This window comes from Panthera onca, chromosome E2 (genome assembly GCF_046562875.1).
Source record: "Panthera onca isolate mPanOnc1 chromosome E2, mPanOnc1 haplotype 2, whole genome shotgun sequence".
Taxonomy (NCBI): domain Eukaryota; kingdom Metazoa; phylum Chordata; class Mammalia; order Carnivora; family Felidae; genus Panthera; species Panthera onca.
In genome coordinates, this window is record NC_138353.1 from 18,153,156 (window position 1) to 18,167,697 (window position 14,542).

The following is a 14,542-nucleotide window of genomic DNA, read 5'->3' on the forward strand; positions in this document are numbered from 1 at the left end:
TCGCTGCTGCAGCCGCCGCTGCTTTCTATTTTTTCCCCCTTTTTTTCCTCCTTTACTTGAGCTGCGCGCGCGCGGCGGCAGCGGCGGCGGCGGCGGCGGCGGCGGCGCGAGCCCGGGGCCGACGCGCGCGGGGGGAGGGCAGCCCCCGGGGAGCGCGCGCGCTGTGTGTCTCGGATGGCGGGCGGGCGCGCGCGGGCCCGGGTCTCGGCGGGGCGCGAGGTCGCCGTCGCCGCCTCCGCCTGGCACCCGCCGACAGGCCAACCGGTGGAACGCGGGCCCAGATGGAACGCCAGGGGACCCGGAGGAGGGGCTCCGGTCGCCCGGGACGAGGCAGGCTGCGGGGTTTGGAGAAGTAAAGTAGGTCGGGGGGGGGGGGGGGCGGGGAGGTGAACGGGGTTGAAGGGGAGAGGAGCGCGCGCGCGCGCTCCCGGCGGCCGGGCGGAGGTGCCCGAAGGCGGAGGACTGGGGCGCATGCGCACGTCTGGGCGGGGCCGGGGCGCGCACGCAAGCCCAGGCGGAGCCTGCGTGGGGCACGTACTCCCGGCCTGGGGAGGAAGGCAGACCCGGTTCTTTCCTCCCGGCCCAGGAGGCAAGTCCTGAGAGAAAACTGGACACATGGCCTTTTGCACACTCGCAGGCACGCACACACACAGACGCAGCAGCTTCCCGGCTACCCACTTCGTGCAGCAAAACAAACACATCCCTCTAGACACAGGCCTTGTAATGATAAGTTTTATTAGACTTAGGAGGGCAAGATAATCAATAGTCCCTCAAATTAAAAAACAAAAAACAAAAACAGTACAAAAGGTACATACAAAACGTGAGATCAGACGACTAAACTTTCTCGACTCAGGGCCAAGTTCTGCAAGGGAGAAAAAAAGAGGGTGTGAGCTGGGGACTCTGGAGGAGAGTCCAGGAAGGGTCTTAAAGCCAGGGAGGGCTGTTCACTCACCTTCTTAAGCCTCCTCTCCCGGGAAGCCTGGGAGTCGGTCTCAGAGTAAGGGGGAGGCGCTGGAGGGTAGTAGGCCTCCTCATCTTCCTCCCTGTAAGGTCTCCTCCTCTCAGCTGGCCCCTTTTTCCTCAAGGCCTCTTCTAATAAACGCCCATCATATTGGGGGTCCCCAGACCTGGAGCTATCTTCCCGAGGGTCCCGGGAGCGGTGGTAGCGGGACCTAGGGTCAGCATAAGGGCGGTCTCTAGACCTGAAGTCATCATAGTGGGGATCCCGGGAGTGTGGAAATTCCCTTGGGTCATCTTGGTCATAGAGATCATCCCGGCTTCGGCTTCTGGGAGGTCCATACGCTTGGCCTCTCCTCCCCCTACTTGGGGGAGACCTCCTCCCAGATTCAGCAGAGCTTGGCCGGGTAAGGTCATCCAGAGCATCCACAGATCGTGCACGGGGCCGCCCGGCCCCCCAGCCACTCCCTGGCCGCTCCATGGGGGCCTCTTGCTCCCACCGCCTGGGACTCTGAGGGGAGTGGTGACTCCATTCTTCATCTCGGATTGGGGTAAGGGCAGGACCCCGGGATGGCCGGGATCTCCAGTCGTCCTCATGGAGGGAGGTGACTTCACTCATGGCTGTAGGGGAGGGGAGGTGGGGGTGTGTCACTGACTGCTGGGAGGTCAGGAACTCCAGGGCCCAGCAGTGTCACCCACTTGGCTCATACACTTTCTAGAAGACCCTAAACTTCTCATCTTTTTAAGTATTGACATGCAGGGTCCCGTACACTTCTCACTGTGGCTGTGGCTGTGGCAAGGAAGGAGGGACTGTGCCCAGGATTTGCCACAAGCATACACAGGGCAGGGGTCAGGGAGACTTGGTTCTCCCTCCCCACTCAGGAACCCCTCAAACCCCAAGGCTCCCACTCACCCCGCTCTACGCGGCCATTGGGGGCACCAGGTCGAGAAGGGTCAAAGTTGGCCAGCTCTTTTTCCATGTAGTACAGGACCCGCATGGAGTCGTCCTGCTGGCTGGCCTGAATTCTGTAGCCACTGCGGACTTCTAAGGACAGGAGATGGAGGTGATCAGTTTAGAAGAGCCGATGTAGACCCAGCTCCCTCCCCTAAAGGCATGTCCAGTCTTTTAACAGTTGGTTCTTACCAGAGGTCACACTGCTGTCTGTGTCACGAAGCAGGGGTACCTGGGAGCTGTGGCCACCAACTGAGGGAGATGACTGTCAGTGGCTGTCTACCTGGAGCAACCCATATCCAGCCTCCTCTCCCCTGCCTCCAATCCCCTTTCTTCCAGCCCCAGACCCCTTAGGACCCAAATGTCCAGCCTACCCGCTGCCCAGCTGCTCCTGGCTCCCCCAGGCCTCACCTGAGCTATTCCTGTCGAAGTCTCCAGGGTACCCATTGTAGATGGGGCCCATGGGAATCATGGCTGGTGGGGGCGGGGTCTTGGCAGGGGAGAGGTGAGCATAGGTGCTTGGGGCGTAGATGCTTGGGACGCCTGAGGTGGCGGCTTTGCCGGCAGCATACACTGGGAAGGACACACAATATGAGAAGGTGGCCAGGAGCCATGCCGCTTTTTGCTGTATCAGAGGGTCTGGAGGAACATATGCCTGGACCTTCTTCCCGATCCCCCAGCCATGGGGCTTCCCTAGGCACTTGTGTGCACTGGTAGCACGTGCTACCAGATGGGGGGCCCCCATCTGGCAAGCCAGCGTGTTTGTATGATGGTTTGCCAACATTTGACAAGGTTTTACATAAAATCCCAGCTCTCTAACCACCTTGTCAGGAGATGTGGCCACCCTGGGCCTGTGTCCTTACAGAGCAGTAGGGCGCAAAGGAGCCCCTGTAGGTAAAGCCCATGTGCTAGATTCTCTAGCTGGATTCAAGTATTCCCTTGACCATTCCAGAAAATGCATCATCTGGGGAGGAATCCCATGCCCACTCCCCTCGCATGGCTGCTGGGTCCTCCAGGCCCACATGCAATGGGAATCAGTCTGAGGCAAGAGCATGGGAGCCTCAGTGTTCACTTGCCTCAGCCAAGCAGCGAACCAAGTACCTCCAGTGGCGGAGGGCCACAGCCACTCCCACCCTACCCCCCGCCTGATTCTAGGCTGGACAGCTCAAGGGCACATCCTCTTTGCTGCCTTCCTCCCCAGGCAAGAGGCTGAGTTCTGGTGGCTGCTCTTGTGTCAGAGTCACTGGGCCCCAGGAGGCTGCTTCCTCCCTGGGATTGGGACAGGGAAATGGGAGGCACAGAAAGCTCCCTCCTCTGATTCAGTTTGGAAACAGAAAGCTCAGCACTCAGCACCCCCAGGAGAAGCCCCTCGGTAGCTCAGGTGATCTGGCAGTTCCCTAACTAACCATGGGAACTGGACCAACTTCTTACTAGCTGGCAGTTGTGGACCAAAGGAACGGGGCCCCTGGCAGTGAGTTCATGGGTTCTCTGAGGTATCAGGGTCTCAGGATGGAAAGAACATGGCCTGGGGACAGGCATTTGCCCTTGTGGCCCCAGCCTTAGTTAGTGGGGTAATTGCAGACCTGGATGCAGCCCCGGCAGGGGGGTGTTGGGGGCGTCTCTCATCACCTGTGATGTGGGCTAACACCCCCTGCCTGAATACGAAGCTCTCAACTAAAAATGACAAGAGAAACAGGATGGCCAGCAGCCTCCAGAGAGCAGCGGATTTTCCTCAGGGCAGCAATACTTTGAGGAACCGGGTTGCTCACTGCCGAGTTCAATGTCATAAAATTAGCCAGTGTGGACTGAGCCGCAGCCCTGTGCTGGGTGCTCACACGCACTCTTCCCTTCATGTTCAAACACCTTCTGCGGGGACCTGGCAAAGAAGGAAACCATCCGGGAGAGTGGGTGCTGCTTGTGTGAGGTCACACAGTTTCACTGCCAGGGCTCCAAGGTGCTTCCTGGCCCTTAGTCATTACCAGTGCTGACAGCAACATGTCCGACAGCTAGTGGGTGAGGAACATTTTCTGTAGGCTGAGCCCCGCGCTAAGTACCGGACACACAAGGGGAGGTGGCTCATTAGGCTTCCAAGCAGGTGACCTGTCCATCCAGGCCTTATATCTCCACCTGCCTAAGCCCACAACAGCCGCCTGCCACTTCACCATGAAGTGCGGAGGGGCACTGCCGTACCTGGATGCTCTAGAAGGAACTGGCAGCGCTCACGTCTCTGAGGAGAGGAGCTGGGCCAGTGGCAAGAGGGAGACTCCCTCTCTTTGCTTCCCCCTTCCTGTTTTGTTTGCTCTCTCCCCTTCCGTCCCCAGCCGTACCTACTCTGATGTGCTAGAGATGGCCTTAAACACGGCATCCGCGTCAATCCCAGAGTGCTTTTGTGGACGTGGGCTTTTAAAATTTTGTAAATTATACAGTGCTGTAAACCTTGTCTGGTGTCTTACTTTTTCATTGCAGATTTTGTTTTTCAAGGCAGCTTTTCTTCCCAGTGAATGGCATTTTGCACTATCTGAATCCTTTTTTTTTTTTTTTTAACCATGTGCATAAATTATGCTTTCAAAACAAACAACTCCAAATAAGTGAAAATCTAAATGAGCATTGAAGACAGCAGATCCTCCTTGGCCCACTTTGTTCCAGATTGCTCAAACCCTCCAGAACAGTGACAGTGTCCTGGGAAGCGGGCAGAGGGCTACCTCCTCCCCTGGAAGCCAGGAGAGAGGCCTGCAGGGGTGGGCGTGTGAGGGGCACTTACAGGCCTCCGGACAGCAGCACTTCTCCGGGCAGCAGGGACACCTGACATAACAGCAGCACGTGTGGGGGCAGCACTGACACCAGCAGATGCCCAGGAGGAGGAAGACGAGGAAGGCAGCCAAGCAGACCACGACCACAAATAGCCAGTCTGCGGAGGGAGGAGAAAAGGCCATGAGCGGGAGGCCTGGGAGGACACGGGGACACGCGGACACAGGCACAGCGGGGCAGTGCAGAGTCACGGGTGGGGCGAAGCTGTTTGTGAAACTTGCTGGGGACGTTGCAGCCCCCTGCTGGATTCTCCGTGCCAGACGCCGGGGCGCAGCAGCAGAGGGATGCCCGCCCTCTACGACCCAGGCCAGTCCTGAATTTAGGGAGCTTGCACTGGGCTCATCAGGGAAGGCAGAGAATGAGGGGTGACCTGGCTGGAGCAAGAACAGGATGGAGCCTCAGAGAAGGGACAGAGAGCCAGCTGCCCAGATCCTCGTCTCTAGAAGAGTAAGGCAGGCACCAGTCAACAGGAGCCCCCTGCCTACACCCCAGGCCCCTGCTCAGCCAGCCCAGCCCACCCCAAATCCCAGGGCCAGGTCACCTGATGCCACGGAGTTGGAGTCAGGTGAGGTTAGTGGGGGTCCACAGAGAGCAGTGTTTAGGGTGGGGGAGAATACTTAGCAGCGGTAAGTGGTGTCGGGGGGGGGGGGGGGGACGCCACCCCGTACCTTCCATGGGCCCCGCCTGAAAACCAGGTAAGAGCTCTGCCACCCCCGAGGTCCTGCCTGGAGGGACAAAAGAAAGACAGATTATGCTGGCAGGGGCCAGCCCAGCCTGCCCCTACCCTGAAGCCAAGCTCCAGGCTCATCAGGGTGAAGGTGTCCTGAAGCAGACGGGCTGGTAGCCCAGGAGGGTCCTGGCACACAGTTCCTGCCGCGCGCCCCCCACCAGTTGAGTGCTATTTTCCAGAATGCTTCCACCACATAATTTACCCACTCTCTCATGCCATGGGGAATTCTCTTGCCCCAAAGGGTCCCGTGGTTCTGAAGGTTCAACCTCCGTGTGGGCACTCCATCTTTTCCACATACACGGGTCCTATCGCCCCAAAGGGCTCCATGTCATGTGACAGGGACAGTCCTGTTCCATCAGGCAGAGGAGGCACAGTGCCCGAGGGCCCATGAAAATGTTTTAATTTTATTTTAAAATCTGAAGAAAAAAATATAGTAACACTGAATATATAATAATGAATTTACAGCAATGCAATCATAAAACACGTATTTTTAATACGAAGGAAGAGGCCCATGAAGGCAAAAGTGCCAACAGGCCATCAAAATCGTAGCGTGGCCTTGAGTTCCGTCTCATTTCACACTCTGTCCCATACGCACATTCCATGGCCCAGCTGGTGCCGCCGGTTGCTCTGTGTCCCACTAGCATCGTACCGCCGGGGCACCCACACACCAGCTGTGCGTCAACAAAGCTCTCCCCAACAGACCTCACATACTCCGTGCCACCTGCCCCGACGAGGAGGTTCTAGCACGCAAGCCAGCGGTTCCCAAAGTGTGGTCCTGTCCACGAGGCTACAACTCTCAGAATGACACCACGCCATCATTCGCCTTTTTCGCACCCCATCTCCCGCAGGTGCGCAGGGGTTTTCCAGAGGCTCCGTGCCGGGCGATGACCTCATCGCTCTGAGGATAATGGATCGGGTGCCCACGTGCCTCGTGCTTAAAAAAACCTCCTGCTTTCAGTTTGTGATAATCCGCAAAACCGTCCACGAAAACTCTTCGCGAGCCTCGATAGTTGTTTAATGCGTTAAGCAGGTCCTAACACTACATTTTGGGAAATGCTGATGTAGAATGTGCATGTGACCAAAGGCCAGCGTTCTCTGGGTCACCCACACGTGAGCTCTGCTGTGATCTGAACACCCTGGAGCACGTCCCCCATCATGTGTGTGCTCATTCACACATGCGTTTCCTTGCATCACACGTGTGATGATGGCAACGCCCAGCCCAGCAGCGCCACGCGTATAGCACACGCCTCACATATAGCACGCGCCACACATGACTATATGTGTTGGCCGGTAACAGAGCATCTGGCTAATGGCAGCGTCCCTTCCACGCATGGCAGCAGGATCCAGCCTTCCCTCCTCACTCCCTGCCAATTAACTCTGAGAATTTCGAGATTTTTAAAAACGGAGACCAGGAAGAGGTAGAATCCCCAGCGCTCTCCACTCTCAGTGTGGCTCTGGCTTATCTGAATTGTTGGGGGGAGGGGTCCCTGCCTGGGGTGCAGGGCAAAGAGAAGCCCCAGTGACTGGTGGTGCCATGAGGGGAGAGCGAAGCAGGCGACAGAGTCCAGAGAGCGAGCTGGAAGGCGGAGGGCAGACGGCAGACATACACAAGTGGCTGAAGAAGGGGCCCCGGTCCCAGTTCCCACCCCCTTCCCGGGCCCGCAGGGCCCAAGCCCACTCACCCAGAACGATGAGCTCTGCATAGGCCTCGTTGTTCCCCTGGAGGTCCTGCGCTGAGACCACGGAGCAGTAATATACACCGCTGTCCCCCCAACCCGTCTGGTCAAAGGTCAGGTCAGCATCTGCAACAGGAGACAGGTGAGGGAGCCTCGGGGGAGGGCATCAGGGCCTCCCAGAGAGCATGTCAGGGAAGAGGGTAAGAGAGCAGGCCTACACACGGACCACGGGAACAGTAAATGACTCGTACCAAGGGTGTGCTTTTTAGGCTCTGTTGTAACTACCTAACACGGGGTGTTTCAACTAGTCTGTGAGGTGGGTCCTGTTACCTTTCCTGTTCGGTAGATGAGAAAAGAGGTCTGGCGAGATCACCTAATCTGACCCAGGTCATAAGAGTCGTCAGCAGTGGAGCTGGATGGTCTGACTCCAGAGCCTGGGCTGCAGATTTATAGCCATTGTCTTACCACCTCTCACAGCAAAGGGGACTCCCCCGACAAGAACCACCACAGTGCCTGGGATAGACCCAGGGGCAGGGGGCTGGGGTGGCGAGGCAGAGAAATAGGCCAGATTCCAGGAATTGGGAGCCGCCCAGGCCTGGGAAAGAGTGGCTGTGAGAGACACTAGGGCCGCCCCCAGTTCCCAAGTCGCCAGCCCCACATTCCAGGTCAGGCCCAGGGCTTGGGACGCTCACACGGGCCAGGAGCCTGTCAATTACAGCGGTAATGAAAGTCTTTCAGCACATCCGGTTTCCTCCCTACTCCTCTGGCCCTAATTAGTTAAACCCCTTCGGCCATTCACCCACGTGGGATGGGGTGGGACCCCAGGCGACTCCCCAGGAAGCCCTTGAAGGATGGAAGACAGGAACAGGCCAGAAATGAGCACCCCCCTCTCCCACCCCAGGAGTCCAGGCCGCTTTCTCCGCAGCTGCTCTGGCTCTCTGGCTCCTGCTGACCTGCCTACCTCCCTGACCCGCCCACCCAATGCCCTTCCCCATGTGGGCCCCGAGGGCACGAAGTGTGTGCCCCAGTCTGCACCACCTGGGACCCAGCAGGGCATCAGTCCACTGATGAAGTAATGAAAGAGCTGATCCCTCTTCCTTTTTCAAAAGGCCTCGCGCCTATAGGAAACCCTCCTGCCGAGGTCCTCCTACGCCGCTCCAAGCACCTTACCCCAGCCCACAAGGCCCTTGGCAAGATCTGGCCACTGGTTACCACACCAGCCTCAAACCCACTGTTCTCCTTTGCTCACTAGACTCCAGACACACTGGCCTCCTCACCGTCCCCCAAGATGCTGGGCCCATACCTGCCTGGCACTGGGTTCCCAGACGCTCACAGGGCCGGGTCCATCCTGCAAGCGTAACCTCCACCTGACTGCTGAATTGTATCAGCCAGCTCGGGGGCTGACCCTCCGTGACCCCATGCCCAAGGGAATGTGGGCTCCATGCAGGCAGAACCCGGCCTGTCTCGGCCACTACTGAGTCCCCACTGCTTGGCACGGGGCCTTGGCCAGGACCTGGAAATGAACCCCTTCCCTCTTCGTGCCCACCTTCCTTAGCACCTGCTGTCTGTTCCAGCATTCTGGGCACATGGCTGTATTCAAATAGGCACTTGATACACTCATTCAATATTCAACACATAATCACCAAATGCACCCTATGTTCCGGACATACCTGAGGCAACTGGCGTGCTAGAAAGGCAGTCCTCCAAGTGTGATCTACAGACCCCGGGGTTCCCCCAGATCTTTTCAGAGGTGTCCTTGAGGTCAAAGTTATCATCATAATAATACTAAGGTGTTATCTGCCTTTCTCACTCAATCTCTCGTGCGTTGCCAGGAAGTTTTCCAGAGGCTATAAAGCCTGTGCTGTCACAGTATACTGAATGCAGCAGCGGCTCTGAGAAGCCAGCTTCTCCTGCTCGGGCAGACTTGCAGGAGATGTGCAAAAATACAAAACTAAAGCAATGCCATACTCTTCGTTAAAGGTTTTTGCTTGGGTTTGGAAAATATGGTTCTTTTTCCATAAGAAAGCATGTTATTTATATTAACCTGTAACAAATTGGTTATTGTCATTTTAAATATTTTTTGAACTCCTCTGTTTGCTAGTCATAAAAGCAAAGTTCTCTGAAGTATTTAAGAGTGGAGAGGCCCTACAACCGACAAGTTTGAGAACCACTGCTACATACAGCAGATATAAATCCCGGCTCTGACGGAGCTCAGATCCTAACTGGGAAAGAAAGACAAATAAACTTAAATATACCACGTATCAGACGGTGATAAGGAGTACGGAGAAACCCGACCAGAGAAGGCAGACGGAAAGTGCCAGAGGTGGGAGTTGTGTAAATTTAAGGGGTGGCCAGGGAAGCCTTACACGTAAGGTGACCTTCCGAGCAGCTGTGAGGGAGTAGAGGACACAACTCCCCTCCACAATCACACATCTAGCCGCTGATTATTGAGCTCTTCCTCTGTGCTGGGTCCCTTTCCATGTACTCTCACTGAATCCTCATAAAACGCTGAACTACGTGCTCCCAAATCTTCCTGATTCTCCGGAACACCCTCTCGGCCCATCATTTTTCCACCTGTGTCCTTAAATCAGACTCCAACCAAGGCTCCAAAACCAGAGCTGAGGGGCGGGTCCCTACCCTGTGCTGCAGAGGTGGATGGGAACCCCCGGCTACAGCCAAAGTTCACAGGCCAGGAGTTGAAATCCCCTGGCTCCTCTGGGCCGGATCCCAGGCTCAATGTTTTCTTTGAGGCTGTATAACGTTTTCAAAACCCACACAAAATATGGCTTTCCAGCTGCTTTTGATCAATTCTAAGGCCCGGGCCCACCTCCTTCCTGCAAGGCGCACCCTGTTCCCGGTCTATGTGTGGTCCTGACATCACTCGGGCTGGGCATTGCCCTCATTGTTTTAGGTGCCAGGAGGAGGTGCTGGGTCTCCAGTTGAGAACAGAGCAGGGCCTCCTCCACATCTCTGGGCCTCTGGTTCCTTATCTGCATCAGGCAGAAGCAGCCCTCACCCCAGGGGTCCCATGGGCTTTCTAGTGCTACTGGGGGGGAGGGCACACGTGCCCAGGCAGCCTGGCGAGGTAGAAACAAGGCTCCCATCCCGGCGCTCCACGTCACCCAAAGCAAGGAGGAATGGAGGGGTAGCCAGAGGCACCCTGAGCTGAGGGACACACCATTATGGTTTGCCAAGGACAACTTCCAGTTAAAACCTGGACAGCTGGTGGCCCTAGGAACACCAAAAGGGGGTCCGCTTTTCTCCATCCTCAAAGCTGAAATGGAGGAAGCTCCCGCGGCTCCCAGATTTCCTGAGAGGACATACACACAATGGATATTTACACATTACTGCCTGTATCAAACACGACACAGAGCGCGTCAAGGCAGCTTGAAACCCCCGCGTCAAGGCACCTTAGGCCTCTGGAACAAGAAGAGTCTACCCCAGGAGAGCCTGAGGGTCACTCTGGAGTTTTAGCCTCAGCAGAGGAGGCGTGATTCCAGCCAGCCTTCGAGGACACTCTCGGTTTGGCGGTATCCGGACAGGGCCGCTGGGTAGTCACGCCTGGTCCAGGCCAGAGACGGCTCTGGGTTATAGGGGAGGGGCCTGTACAGGCTGAACCCCCAAGAAGCTCTCTGACCTCAAGAACGGCAGGATGCTTTGGGCTGAGCTGCTCATGAAAAGTCAGGGCAAGCTGTTCGGGTCCCTCCCCCAAGCACGACTGACAGACTGGGTCTCTGGAACCCTGTCTTCTGTCCATGGTCTAGACAGAGCGAGGGAGTGTGCTCCACGACCTGCCTGGTCTCTCGGGGTCTGCAAAGGGATGCTCCCTTCCCTGCTCTGTCCCCATGCCCAAGATTAAAACTCTAATCCTTATTTAAGACAGTGAAAGGGTAAACCCATTACGTGGGTTGAGCGTTCATCCCTCGCCCACTACAGCCCCATCACCTTCCCCGAGATTCTTTAGGGTCTGGTCCTTCTATGTCTTAATGTTTATTTATTTTTGAGAGACAGAGACAGAGACTGGGGAGGGGCAGAGAGAGAGGGAGACAGAATGCGAAGCAGGCCCCAGGCTCTAAGCTGTCAGCACAGAGCCCGGCGCGGGGGGGCTCCAACTCACAAACTGTGAGATCATGACCTGGCCAAGTCGGACGCTTAACCGACTGAGCCACCCGGGCGCCCCTAGGGTCTGGTCCTTCAAAGATCATATTCACTAAACGTCTCAAGGGGTGCGCCCCTGACTCATTCCATATAGTAGGTGGCCCTAGCTGGCTTGCTCTGTAGCACTTAGTACTCCCTGAAATTCGCTTTCTCTGCTTGTTTACTGCCAGTCTCACCCCACTAGAATGTCACCTCCTTGAGCACAGAGACCTTGGCTGTCCTGATCGCCACTTACATCCACAGCACCTAACATTTAGCAGATGCTCGATAAATACCGGAAGAATGAATGGATGACTTCCTACCTGCTCCTTACTTCGTCCCAAAAGGCATTTCCTATTAGCTGGCAGCATTATGGTTAAAGACCAGGCTTCTGAAGTCTGCCGGGGTTCAAATCCCAGCTCCAGCTCCTTCTTAGCTGTGTGTCTAGACAGCCACTCTAACCTCTCTGAGCCCCAAAGCCAAGAGTGTAAAATGTGGTCATGAGGACTGCATAGGAGAAAGTATGTAAGGTGCCTGGCAAGTCATAGGCTTCACCCATGAAAATCTCTCACCCTGTCAGCTTACTCATGTTACCACCTTGGTGAGCCCTTTGCTGACCACCCTGGGCAAGTAAAGGGATTACAAGCTTGGAGATGAGACCCAAAGTGGCCGCCTTAGAATCGCAGCTCTGTGACCCCGTGTAAGCTGCTTTACCTCTCTGGACCTCTATACAATGACAATAGAATCTCACACAATTACTGTGTGGTCTAAATGAGTTAATCCATACGAACCCGGATGAGGGCCTTGGCACATACTTATATACATTTTTACATATCGTTGCTGGTATTAGTATCATTCTAGAACCGCTGCTTCTCTTCATTACCCAATTTTATGTTCCAAGCACTTGACACTACATGTTATCTCATTGGTCTCCCTCACCGGAATGTGGTCTCCACAAGGGAAAGGATTTGATGAACTTCCAGCATCAAATGGCACCTGTATACGTTAGGTGCTCAATAAATCTTTGTTGTTAAATAAAGCACAGACGGATGAATGAATGGATGGATGGAAGGAAGGATCCCTCCCTTCATCAAGCCTTTTAGACACTGGTACTCAAGAGCTTCCAAGGGGGGCGACGCGAGGTTGGGCACAAGGGAGCCAACACCGCCACCCAAGCAAGCCCCGCCCCGTCCCCTGCCCTGCCCAGCCCAACATACTTCCTGTGATGGTGATCCTTCGGCCCTGGTAGTAGTCTCCCAGGGTCACGGCATTGCCCTGCTTGGTGGCTACAACCCTGACAGTGCGCATGCTGTCCTGGCACTCCACGTAGGGATTGTAGCCTGGGTTACCGGCTGCCAGTTGGGCATTGAGCTGGTTGTCCACACTGGCTGGGGAGAAGGCATCGGCGATGCGGTCCCGGCAGAAAGACTTGTACTTCCAGATCACAATGGGTGCCGTGGGAGTGGTGGTGGCTTGGTAGGTGCAGGGCAGGGTCACGGGCTGGAAGAGGATCACCACGTGGTAGGGGTCTGAGACAGTCACCTGGATGGCGCTGGCAGGAGCTGAGGGCAAGGGGAGAGTCAGCAAGGGCTTCTGTGAGCTCAGGGAAGTGCCTCAGGAGTGAGCAACATCACTGGTCACCAGTGGGACATTTGCAAGTGTAATGGTTTTACAGAATGCCTAGCACACACTGTTCCTTAATCCCTGGGACCGGAGAGGCTGCTCAGATAATCATGCCCATTTCCTAGACCCGTGGGGCTAAAGTGGCAAGTGCAAGGTCACACAGCCAGATTTCTTGGCACGTCTTGTCCATCCCTCTTCCTAGAGTGTGGCCTTGGCTCCCTCTTCCCTTAGCCATTCTCTCATGAGAAGGACCTCTCTCTGTGGCCTAAGCAGGAAGGCGCAAAGACCACCCCAAGGCCACTGCACTCAAGGCCCTACTGCAAAAACAACCACTAAAGGTTCCAAGTTCCATGGGGTCTTGTGACTGGGGGGCGAGGGAGGGGAGTGGAATTTTGGAGTTGTTTCACTGAACTCTTTTGCCATGGAGTAGCTAAAGCCCCCATAGTGTCTCCATCAGCCTCCCACCTCACCCGACCCTAATCCATCTCAAAAGTGAACACACCAAAAGTGCTTGGGTAAGGATAAAGTCCCCTCCACATCCCCACCCAAACATCTGATCCAGGTGAAAGCTTGCCAGCAGAAGATGGTTTCACACCAAGTCCGTTAAGTCCATCCCACCAGACCCTTAGGCAGATACTTCGCAACATGGACGGGGCTGGGGCCTGGGGAGTCCCAATCCTACATCCACCCAAAGCCTGGGCTCTGTTTCTTGAACTCCTTCTCCAGGCGGCGTCTGATCCAGCCCTCGAGTGTCCGCTCTCCGTTACCCCAGGTCTTAGAAATCTTGGGGTGCGCCCAAATCCCCATCCCGGCCTTTGCCAGTGATCGGGTGGTCCTTTCATCCCGACATCACAAAAGGTCCCCTTCTCCTTGCCGCTCCAGGATTCGCGGTCCGGGGAGTTTCACTTCCTGCTATCTCTGAACTAGGGCGGGGGAGAGTTCCTTGGCTCGAATGGGGAATTCCCTTCACCCTGGCACCCAGATTTCCCGAGACCCTGGGGATCCAGAGATCCTAGTCTCGGCGCTCCCCCTCCCCCAGCTCTCCAGCCCGCTCGGCTGTGTAGAACTCCATCCATCCCCCTTCTACAGTGCCGTCCCGCCGCTCCGCCGACCAGAGGCCCCGCTCTCCATACCTGTGCACAAGGTGCTGAGAAAAAGCCACACGAAGACGACCGCGCCCCAGCCCCGAAAGGCTAGGTGAGGGCCCATCCCCCAGGAGAGCCCGCGAGCCACTGGCGCCATCGCGGCCGTCTGGGCGCGTCTGGCCCGCGCGTCCCCTACTTGGTACCGAGAGGGTAGGGGGCGCGGCGCGCACCAAGCCTGGGAGGGGTGCTTGCTCCTCCCCTTCCCGCTTCCGTTCCTTGTCCCTATTCCAAGCCCACCCTGCCCTGTTCCAGGACTTTAATTAGCGTCAATGACGTGGATGAGGAGCACGCTTCAGCTTTCGGGGAGAAACTCGCCGGACCCACTGTGGCTCCCCGAGCCACTCCACCCCCTGCGCGCTCTGGGGAATGGATCAGCCCAGGTACACTGGGTGAGAGCAGAGGGCTGGGCCAGGGGGTGGGCGGTGGGGAGGGGCTCCTCCACCTCCCTCCCCGGAAGTGGGCTGACCCAGGTACGCTCCGGCCCCGAGGGTCGGAACCAAGTGACCAGCCCGCC

At 56.5% G+C, this 14,542-nt stretch overlaps 1 protein-coding gene across 2 annotated transcripts; it reads right to left on the reverse strand.

The window, feature by feature from the left end:
- Positions 1-717: 717 nt before the first annotated feature.
- Positions 718-14,252, reverse strand: LSR (lipolysis stimulated lipoprotein receptor). 2 transcript variants are annotated; one of them, XM_060652064.3, is made up of 10 exons: positions 14,017-14,252; positions 12,478-12,822; positions 7,130-7,249; positions 5,386-5,442; positions 4,671-4,817; positions 2,321-2,482; positions 2,102-2,161; positions 1,871-2,002; positions 953-1,578; positions 718-862 (listed from the first exon to the last, which is right to left on the reverse strand). In XM_060652064.3, the coding sequence occupies exons 1-10, from the start codon at positions 14,123-14,125 to the stop codon at positions 827-829; spliced, it is 1,794 nt and encodes a 597-aa protein (XP_060508047.1). In that variant the 5' UTR covers positions 14,126-14,252; the 3' UTR covers positions 718-826. The 2 variants fall into 2 exon arrangements, with proteins under 2 accessions (XP_060508047.1, XP_060508048.1); XM_060652065.3 differs by lacking the exon at positions 5,386-5,442.
- Positions 14,253-14,542: the final 290 nt, after the last annotated feature.

Coding starts and splice junctions, on each gene's coding strand:
- LSR (XM_060652064.3), bottom strand. CDS start 14,125: ATGGCGCCAGTGGCTCGCGGGCTCTCCTGGGGGATGGGCCCTCACCTA. Junction 12,823..14,016: donor TCTCAGCACCTTGTGCACAG/GTATGGAGAGCG, acceptor CCTTGCCCTCAG/CTCCTGCCAGCGCCATCCAG. Junction 7,250..12,477: donor AAGGATCACCATCACAGGAA/GTATGTTGGGCT, acceptor CTCCTGTTGCAG/ATGCTGACCTGACCTTTGAC.